The following is a 10,572-nucleotide window of genomic DNA, read 5'->3' on the forward strand; positions in this document are numbered from 1 at the left end:
TCTTATTTGATAACTCACTGTGTAGACCAGGCTGGCCTAAGATCTGCCTGCCTCTTCCTGCTTAGTGCCTGAGTACTGGGATTAAAGGTGTATGCTGCCACTGCCTGGTTTATTATTCGTATTTTTAGGTGGCTATTGTCAGTGGGTTTCTTCTCCCTACTCCCTTTGATTTATTTTCTGTATAGTTTTTATTACTGTATGGGAACAGTTTTTTTGGGGGGGAAGGGGCAGCAGGATCGGGGGTATAGACCTTAGAGTTTTCTAAATATAAATATAAAAATCTTGTCTGAAACAAGCAGTTTTTCTATTTTAGACCCCTTCTCTCCTTTTCTCGCCGGATTGATCTGACTTGGAGTGCTATGCTCTCTACAGACGGCATGTGTTATCCAGTTTGTTGGCATATTAATAGTATTCTGTTAGTCTTTTTCTTACTGTACAATAAGAAAAAATGGAATAACAATAATCCCATTTTTTATTTCTAACTTCATTAATTTGAATTTTTCTTTCTTATTCTCAGTGTAGTTGATGGCCTGTTAATTTTGAAGGCCCTTTTTTTGGGCAGCTCACTTAATTTTGTTAATTTTCTTTTCTCTCTCTTTTTTTAATTTGGAAGGGGTGAGAGCCTGCCATAGCTATTATTTTGCTTTGTGTTTAGTTTACTCTTTTCTAGATCATATGCTGAAAAGGTCATTTTTTTTAATCTGATCATTTTCATGTAAGCATTTATGACTAACAATTCCCTAGCACTGACTTTCTCAGTGCCATAAGGTTGGCACACTGTGTTGTCATTTTTGTTTTTCTCTGTATATAGTTTACTCTCCCTTATAGTTTCCTTTTTGATCCTTTGGTTACATGAGAGAGTATGTTGATTAATTTATAAATATCTGTAAATTTTTCAGTTTTTATTTTAATTTTATGTATTGTACCTAGACTCATGTGACCATGCATGTGGAGGCCAGCAGTTGACCCCAGGTGTCAACCTAGATTCACTGATTGGCTAGACTACCTGGTGATCCCCAGGGACACTCATGTCTCTGCCTCCCTCCCCAGTATCTCATCCTGCTTTTACATGGTTCCTGGGGATCACACTCTTGTCTTTGCATTTTCACTGTGAAGTGCTTTGCTCACTGAGCTGTCTCCACAGCCTCAGTTTTATTTAATTTTGAAGAGAAATATGTTTTCATTTCAGTTTTTTTTTTTCAAAGTCTGGACTCAGACTTAAAAGTAGATGCTCTTAACAAGGACAGTTTATGTCTCTTGGCAGTGTGTTCCTGGCTTCCTTCATTCTCTTAGCCAAAAGTTAGCATATTTTACATGCTTAGTGTGTTGTTTCCTCAGGGCAGTAAGTTGCCGTTTCTGTTGCAGGACACATGGAATAACAAGACGCTAAATCTTGGGTGTTTTGGTTCCTGGACTTTTTAACTTCTTTGTATAAGGGCTTTCTGATAATATTTTGGAGGACATCTTTAGAGAGATTGAAAAGCTTTTGGGTTCTGCCAGCTTTTTTTAGTTCTCAACGAATGACGCACAGAAGTATCTGTCAGGCCAGCTATATCTTTTTTTTTTTTTTTTTTAAATAACCAAGTTGAAAATACTTAGATTAAAATCCACAAACAGACTTGTGCTTCTTCTCTCCAGTTCTTCATGGCCTATAACGAGATTGTCCCTTACTCAACAGCAGGAGCACTCTGCCATGGATCAGCACACCTGGTTCATGAATAAACCTTGTATCTTGTACCCACTACTGACTCAGACCAACACAATCCTTCCACTCTTCACTCAGAGTATCAGCAGCCACTTGTGTGGCCATGTGCTCCTCAGAAGTTACAGAGTTTCTCACAGCAGGTGGCTTCATCTCCACACAGCCAGACACCGAGGAGGCACCACAAAGAACTTACTTCAGTATTTTTAAAGGCATATGAAGACTTTTAGTCATTCCTAGAAAATGTTTACTTTACACTTGAGCAAAATTCCTATTAGTCACCTGGGTTCAGTGTCTTGCTATATTGTTAGGTCTACTTTGGTTACAATATAGCTCAGATCTTATTGTTTCCTTATTTTATTGCCCATCTAGTTGTTTTGTTATGGGATCTGTTTGGAGCCAACACAACTCACACACCAAGTCAATGCAGATGACAAAAAGCTTACTGTAATCAAGTTGCTACTGATTGATCAGGGCTGCAGAATAGACTCAGGAGCTGAACTGTGACCCCAAGCCAGAATGTTAGAGTTTTTAAACCTGAAAACCACAAACATCTGTGCCAAGTTACACATTTTCCACCAATCAGGATTCAGGGATTAGGGACTGTCCTATGAACATTTCCCTATATGGTTTATTTACCTCGTTCTCATTGGTTGGTTTACTTAAATGTCTTGCCCACAATTCATGTCTCACTTTGTCAGCCAAGATGTCAGTTATCCAGGGAGGTCTGGGGAGGTCTTGGGAACTTAAACTTTATTTGACCCTTATTTAAAATGGAAGTTCTATCCAAAATGACTTCAGTTTGGTACTTCTTACAGTTTTGTTTATGATTTAATGTGTATAATGTGTACCTTAAAGCTATGTATGTTTTGGAAAAACTGGTATGGTTGGTACTATATACTAAGCATAAAAAATTAAAGATACCACAGGAGAAATCATGCCCTAGTCTTTTCTCTGATTTGTTGGGCATGTGCATGGATGGGCAAGTACCCTTGAGGCTAGAGACATTGGATCCCCTTGAACTGGAGTTACAGACAGTTGTAGGCTACCTGACATGGGTATAGGGCACCTATTTGGTTCCTTTGCAAGAGCAGTATGCTTTTAACCACTACTAAGGTATCTTTCTAGTCCCAGATTTCCATTTTTTAATGTCTTTAGTCATTCACTATTGTCTATACTAAAGATTAGTACTTTTACTTTTTCACGAAGCAGTGATAATGTAAACTTTTTTTTTTTTTTTTTTTTTTGGTTTTTCATGACAGGGTTTCTCTGTGGTTTTGGAGCCTGTCCTGGAACTAGCTTTGTAGACCAGGCTGGTCTCGAACTCACAGAGATCTGCCTGCCTCTGCCTCCCGAGTGCTGGGATTAAAGGCGTGCGCCACCACCACCCGGCTTATTTTTTTTTTCTTAATGTGACTGTCTTTGGTCACTAAAACACATTTTTGTTAAAGTGTCAGTTACAATATTATTTGTTACTTTTTTTTAAAAAGATGGGTGTAAATTATTAAACATTTAAAACCCTTTGACAGTGTGGAATTTGTTTGGTCAATGTCTCTTTCTGTGGGTGTGGTATATTCCCTGACAGAGCCAGGCAGTGGTGGCATACGCCTTTAATCCCAGCACTTAGTAGGCAGAGGCAAGCAGATCTCTGTGAGTTTGAGACCAGCCTGGTCTACAAGTTCTATCCAGAAGAGGCTCCAAAGCTACAGAGAAACCCTGCCTTGAAAAAGCAAGGGGAAAAAAAAAACCTGACAGATCAATAATAAGAAGTGTTTATTTGGGGTCACAGTCCATTGGAGCAGGGAAGGCCTGGTGTGAGAAGCTTCAGGCAGCTGGTCACTGCAGCCAGGTAGGAAACAGAGAAAGTTGATTGCTTCCTCTCACCTAGCTTCCTTTTATATTCCTTCTTAAGGTTCTTTACATCTGTTATTCAAATCAAATAATCCTTCACAGACATGCCCAGAGGCCAACCTAATATAAGTATACTGGAAGTTTGTCTTCTAGGTGATTCCAGGTCCTATTAGGGTGATTACCCTAGCCCAGGCTTAGTGTGAAACTGAGGACAAACATGGTTTTTCTGAGGCCTGCTCTTTTCTGAAGGGAAATAAATGTAGGAGCAGTGGATCTATCTGGACAGGAGAGGTGGTGAGCAGAACTGGGAGGAGTAGATGTATTGTATAAGAGAAGAATAAATAAAGAGGAAAAAAAAAGTTTTTTCTTACATAATAAAGTCTTGATATTTTTGATTGTGAGTTTATTCTTTAACGGTTGAACCATCTTTCCAGCACTAATGTGGAGTTTTTATAGTATATTTGAATGTCACTAACTAGTGAAACACTAGCATTATTATATTTGTTGTATAATTTGGCTGAGTTTGACAGGTTTTTCTTTTTTCTTTTAGGTGAATCTGGACTAGGAAAGTCAACATTAATCAACTCATTGTTCCTCACAGATTTATATTCCCCAGAGTATCCAGGGCCTTCTCATAGAATAAAAAAGACTGTACAGGTATGTATGTTATTGTTGTTAATTAGTAACAGTCATGTTAGCACACAACGCATTTTATTTGATGTCTAGAAGTAGATTCATATTTGACTTTAGTGGAAAGTGTTAAACATGACTTGATTAAACTAAAACAAAAACATATATACATGATCAGATGTATTATCCTAACTAGAACCTGCCATAAGTGATCTGATAACCCTCCTAGAAATTGCATTGTGATTGATATAGGAGTAACTCTGGAGTTATGTTATCCATTATGATACACTTTTTGCACATATGACTAAGGTCAAAACAATAAATTAAATAAAATTTAGAATGCAATTTCTCAATTACATTATAAACATCTCAAGTGCTCTGGAGCTCCACATGCTAACTGGTTCTCTTTTTGGACAGCCATATATAAAACATTTCCCTTATTGGCGTGAGTTAATACCATATGATAACTAAATGGCAGTGGTAATTATGTAAGACTGCCAAACTATATATGGTCCAGTTTTCATCTCTTAGTCTTAACGATACATGCTGATGAGCTGAGATCTTACTAAATATAGTTCCTGGTCTTGTATGTGTGAGGTCAGACTGGACTTCTGCATTTCTAACTGGATCCCAAGTAGTGTGGATGCTGCTGGTTGGTGGAACACACTTTATAAACAAGGTCTAGACTCTAGAGCAGTGGTTCTCAACCTTCCTAATGCTATGGCCCTTTAATATAGCTTCTCATGTTGTGGTGAGCCCCAACCATAAAATTATTTTTTTGCTATTTTATAACTGTAATTTTCCTATTGTTCTGTATCCTAATGTAAATATCTGAAGTGCAGGATAGCTGATACATGACTCCAAAAGGAGTTGTAACCACAGGTTGGGAACCACTGCTCTAGATTTTAAGTCTATACTTTGCAACACAATAGCTTGCTTCTGAGCTTTTGTAATAAGTGTATTCCAAATTGAGATATTCCACAATTGTAAAATGTATTTCATGATTTTCAACACTTAGCATGCAGAAAAAAGAATCTGACTTCTCATTGGTTTTTGTCTGTTTGCTTGTTGTTTTGTTTTGTTTTGTTTTGTTTTGTTTGTTTGAAACAATTTCTCTGGGTAGTCCTGGGCTGTGCTCTAACTCAGAGATCCGCCTGCCTTTGCATTTACTCCCAGTGCTTGGATTAAAGGCGTGCACTACCGCCATTCTGCTCTTTCATTGTTTTTGTATCAACTATATTTAAAGTGGCTACTGAAAAATTTAAATCTGCTTATGCGGATCACGATATACTTTATTTTGGTAGCACTACTCCAACTGCTGGTTCAAAGCTTATTGGTGGGCTGATAAAGTAAGATATGGCATATTGTTGAGGCAAGTGGGTTTGGAGCTAGATTTGAAGTAGTGATTTATACCACTGTACAAGATGGAAGGGCAGAAACATGCATATCATACTGCCTGGTGCATTTGATTAAGGGGTGTTTTTGTGAAGAAAATATTTTATTTCTCATTTAGCTTAGAGAGGGAATAAAATGTAACTTTTAAATTACCTACAGAAAAATGTTCCTAAGAATGTGAGCCTTCATGGCTTATTTTGTGGTTAATATTGAAGATTTTAATCTTAAAGAAGAAAAACTTATCTTCAAATGTAGATCTTAATATTGAACATCAGAAAATTTGGAAATTTATAGCGCCTAAGTTCAGATGTATTTGGTATAAAATAATCTGCTAGATATTGTCATGGACTTACAAAAACTATTCTTGGTTAGGTAATTTTTTAAGTTCTCATTGTTGTTCTAACTTGTAGATAGCTAATTCCAAATCTACGTGAGTAATGATTTTTGAGACAGACTGTGCTGTGCCCTTGAGATCATGCAATAAATGAAAGAGACAAGTTTCAGATCTGAACTGTTTGTATACACACACACATAAACACACATGCTGTAGGTGTTTAATGACTGTGAGTTGAATAGACTAATCAGTTCTTTTAAAAAAAGGATTAGCTTTTCTTTTTCTCCTACTTTATGAGTAACGATGCACTATCAGTTTTACAAGTTAGCACTTCGAATTTATTTTGCTAAATGGCAGTCTAAGGTGGTCGAGATATGTCTTCCACTGGCTGGAAGTTTGCTTAGGCTATGTTGTCTATCCAGTGAACGTATCCAGTGGATTCCTGTCTCCACTGTTCAGCATTGGCATTGCAAATACACACTGCTGCTCCTGATTTGCTTTTTACATGGATTTTGGAGAATCAAATTCAGGTCCTTTTGCTCCTGTGGCAAGTACTTTACTGACAGTTTTCTCCCCACCCCTAGAAATGAGGAATACACTAGCAAGAGTTACTGGGTGTTTTAATAGATAAAAATATTAACATGTAATTTGGGGATTTAAGACAAAGAAATATATTTGACAAAACATTCATTGAGATATTATAGTTATGGTTATTTTGTTATTCTACAAATTCCAGAAGCATCTTTTAAGTAGGATTCATAAAACATAGCTGTCACTGATATTCTATAGTACTGTGATATTTTTTCCTTTGTCCTTTTTATTTAGTTTTGTTCTGAAAATCATTCCTTCCCCAAAGATAAACACCCCACCTCTCTAGATTTATTAGTTTGGATGTTCTTGAACTTCATGTTGGTTTATTCTTGAAGCTGATTTCTTTCACCTAGAATTATTTTTCTCACTTGTTCATGCTTGTTGTACTTGTTCTTTCTCATTACTGGATAGTATTATGGGAGCTCAACCCTTTTAGCCAATGACATTTGGGGTGACTAACCCTATGGATCTGGTTTGCTCTGAATGCATGACCAGATAAAACTAAGGAGGGGGTAGCATGCTCTTTCATGGGTGGTCAGAGCAGGGGCAAACCTTGTGGTTGGTCCGCATCACCCTTGAGAAAAATGGCATGACAATGCAGCTGGATCAGTAGCAGCTTATATCTTGTTCTGTATTCATGAGTCTATTTTTCCATTGTACCCCTTAATAAATTACAAACTAGACTTTTGTGAATTTTCACTTCACCTGGCACCCAATGTGGGAATAGAAAAAAGGGGGATAGATAGATAGGATAATAAAGTAGATTATTGTATCTACTTGTAAACTAAAATAGCAGCTATCAGTTTTAGATAATTTGCATTGGTATGGATTCTTGTATATTGATACAAATATAAAATTATTTTTCTATTCTTGTCCAAGATAGTTTGTGTATTGATATAAATTCAAAATTGTATTTGTCATATTGAATATAATGTTCCTATTTCTGCCTAAAATATTTTTATATATTAATACAAATGTAAAGTTTTTGTCATACTGTATGTATGTTTCTACTTCTGTTCAGGATATTTTGTATTTTGATGCAAATTAAGGATATTTCTGTTTAGAAAGCTGAAACTTTTACTCATTTACTCTCAGGGAAGAACATGACATAACGTAGAAAAGAGTCAAAGAGGCCTGAGTGTAGTTAGAATGTGATCATCCTGAGTGTAGTTAGAATGTGATCATCCTTTGCAGCCTCAGCCCAGCAGTCTAGCAGATAGTCTGTCCTTGATGTAATAAATTGTCTCAGTAGAGGGTTTGATCTACCATTATTGTATCCCATTTTATAAATATAGATCAATATAGGCATACTCTCTGGAGTTTTGAAAGACAAATGTCTGTGGTTTTTGTGATCTGAAGAATTTTTAGAACATTTCCAGTTGTCAGAAAATGAAAGAAGAAAAATCCTCTCCTATGATGTGACCAAAGAGTAAAACCCTAATAAATAATACCACAGTGCCAGTCGCCTTCCTGAATGTTATATTTTTAGGAAATTGTGTTTTGAGGGAGAGATTTGTTGACATTTATGGTCTTGGAAGATTACTAAGTATTTAAACTAATAGAGAGCCGATTCTGAGATCTCTGTTCCTCATTGAAGGTCTCACTTGAACTCTGAGATTAATTCTTAATCTCCTGTGTTTGCTTGAGGACCTCTATGGAGCATTTCCAGATGTGAGCAGACTCTAGTCCTGGCTTTCTCTATACTCTTGTTCTCAGTGTGAGTGTATATCAGATGAGGCAAAACCCAAATAATTTGCATTTCTTTTAAATTCTCAAGTTGTTGTAGTTACAAAGTTGAGTATTTACATACTCCTGGACTGTTGTAAACTGGTTTCAGTTTATTTCAGGGAGAAGGTCAGAGAGGGAAATGTTTCTCCTTAGTACCTTTAAGGATATTACAGAGTGAATGCAATAGTGCCTAATTACTTCTCTCTTGGTTGATGTTTTTTCCCCAGTAGATTATTAAAATTAAAGAAAAGGGAAGAAGTTGTGCTCTTCTTGTTCTTATTTTAAATATAGATCCCAATATTGACAAATTTTAACAAACTATATCATAGTATATGTATATAGTTATTACATTTTATTTCATATTTTTATTGTTTTTTAAAAATGGTGTCTTTTCGTCACTGTAAGATTGTGAACTATCCACCCATTGAGACAGTGGAGTTGATCTATTGGGAGCTCACCAAGGCCAGCTGGACTGTGACGGAAAAAGCATGGGATATATCTGGTCTCTCTGAACATGGCAAACAAAAAGGACTGATGAGAAGCTAAGGACAATGGCACGGGGTTTTGATCCTACTTAATGTGCTGGCTTTGTGGGAGCCTAGCCAGTTTGGATGTTCACCTTCCTAAATATAGACGGAGGGGGGGAGGATCTAGGACTTACCACAGGGCAGGGAACCCTGACTGCCCATTGGACTGGAGGAGAGGGAGGGGGGAGAGGAGTGGGTGGAGGGGGAGAAGGGTTGGAGGAGGGGGGGAAGGGTGGGAGGAGGGGGAGGGAAATGGGAGGCTGGGAGGAGGTGGAAACTTGTTTTTTTCCTTTTCTCAATAAAAAAAAAAATTAAAAAAAATAATTAATTAATAAAAGGAGGTAAACTCATGATTAAAAAAAAAAAAGATTGTGAACTATCTTTCCTTGGTGGAGAAACTGTCTTTTATTTGAGATTTAGTTAATTTCAATTTTTAATTTATTGATTGGCAAATTTATGTTGATATACTGTAGAATGTTTTCTTGGTGTGAAGTTTCGTATATCACTTTAGACGTCATCTTATAGTGATACAGGTGAAGTAGCTCTACAATTTCTGGAGGTGAAAAAAATTGAAAGCAGTAAGTTGTACTCTTAAATAAACTCTTCAGATTTGTGGACTTCTTGAAAAGTTTTCATAAAGCACAATTAAATGTTCCTGTAGATAATAATCCTTTTTTGGTTTTTGAGCTGGTTGTTTGCATGAACATTTTAGTGCTTTGCATACTAGGTTTGTCTGTACAGTAATGAAGGACATAACATTCTCAAGGATCTCTAGTGGGAAAACAGAAAATATGACTATGCTGCTGTTAGTAAGGTGCCTTTCAGGATTGGTGAAGTGATGTGATGGCAACAGGCAGTAACAGTGAAGAGGGATGATAGCTGTGCAGAAAAGGGCAAGAGCAGATACTTATGAATAGTCCCAGGATCCCAATGCTAGCCTGTAATTTACTTCCTGGGGGCTCAGATTACAATGTTATGCTGTCACACCCAGATCTTTTTCACTTTATGTTTTCTAAAGAAACATTTGAGGTATTATTAAATGGAGTATCCCCTGTCTTTGAGCCAAGTAAATGCATCAGGCTGTCTGTTCAGAGCTTTGGCCTTGCTGCTACTTCTTAAGGAAGTAGAGTAAAGGTGTAAATCCTTGACAGAAATTTTTAACCTTTTCTTCAATATGGTTTTCAGTTAATTAAATAACACATTTATTTATGTTAATAAATACCTTGTGAACATGAGATTAAAAAGTTTAGTGTACTTGGTAGTCCTTTAAGTTTTAAAACCGAATAATAAACATTGAAGGCTTGACTTGCTTCTAGATTGAAAAACTACAATTTTAAAATAGTGGTATCTTTCATTTGTTGGATGAAGAGAATCAAAACATGCCTCAATAAATCAATAACACAAATAAACAATATGAGATCTAGTTTTACTTAGTTTCTAGAGAAAACCATAGCAGAAAATGCCCTTGCTTCATTTCTTTGTATCACTTCATTCCATTGGCATTAAGTTATACATTTAATCTTAGACAACTCTTGAGATGCTTTAGAATGTGCTGATGTGACCTGCTTAAGAAGAGTGCATGGGAAAGTGACCATTTGGAACAGATTGTTTGAAAACTTTGAAATTCCTGGGCTTGTATTAGTTTGTTTTTCATGGGTCCCGTGAGGATACTTACAAAACCAGATGATATGATAAAATTGGATACTATAAATGGCATTAGATTTTTTTTAAAATCTTTTCCATTTGTTGCTGACTTCTTTGTATTTGATCATTTATTGATACACCAAATTTCTTTTTTTTTGCTTTTTCTTTTT

General features: G+C 36.4%; 1 protein-coding gene across 2 annotated transcripts in view; it reads left to right on the forward strand.

The window, feature by feature from the left end:
• The window catches only part of Sept7 (septin 7), a 67,686-nt gene that overhangs the window by 27,442 nt on the left and 29,672 nt on the right, over positions 1–10,572 (forward strand). For both annotated transcript variants that reach the window (XM_005346960.3, XM_005346961.2), the window contains exon 4: positions 4,104–4,210. In XM_005346960.3, coding sequence (XP_005347017.1) covers positions 4,104–4,210 — 107 coding nt within the window. The remainder of the gene's footprint in view (positions 1–4,103; positions 4,211–10,572) is intronic.

This window comes from Microtus ochrogaster, chromosome 5 (genome assembly GCF_000317375.1).
Source record: "Microtus ochrogaster isolate Prairie Vole_2 chromosome 5, MicOch1.0, whole genome shotgun sequence".
Lineage (NCBI taxonomy): Eukaryota > Metazoa > Chordata > Mammalia > Rodentia > Cricetidae > Microtus > Microtus ochrogaster.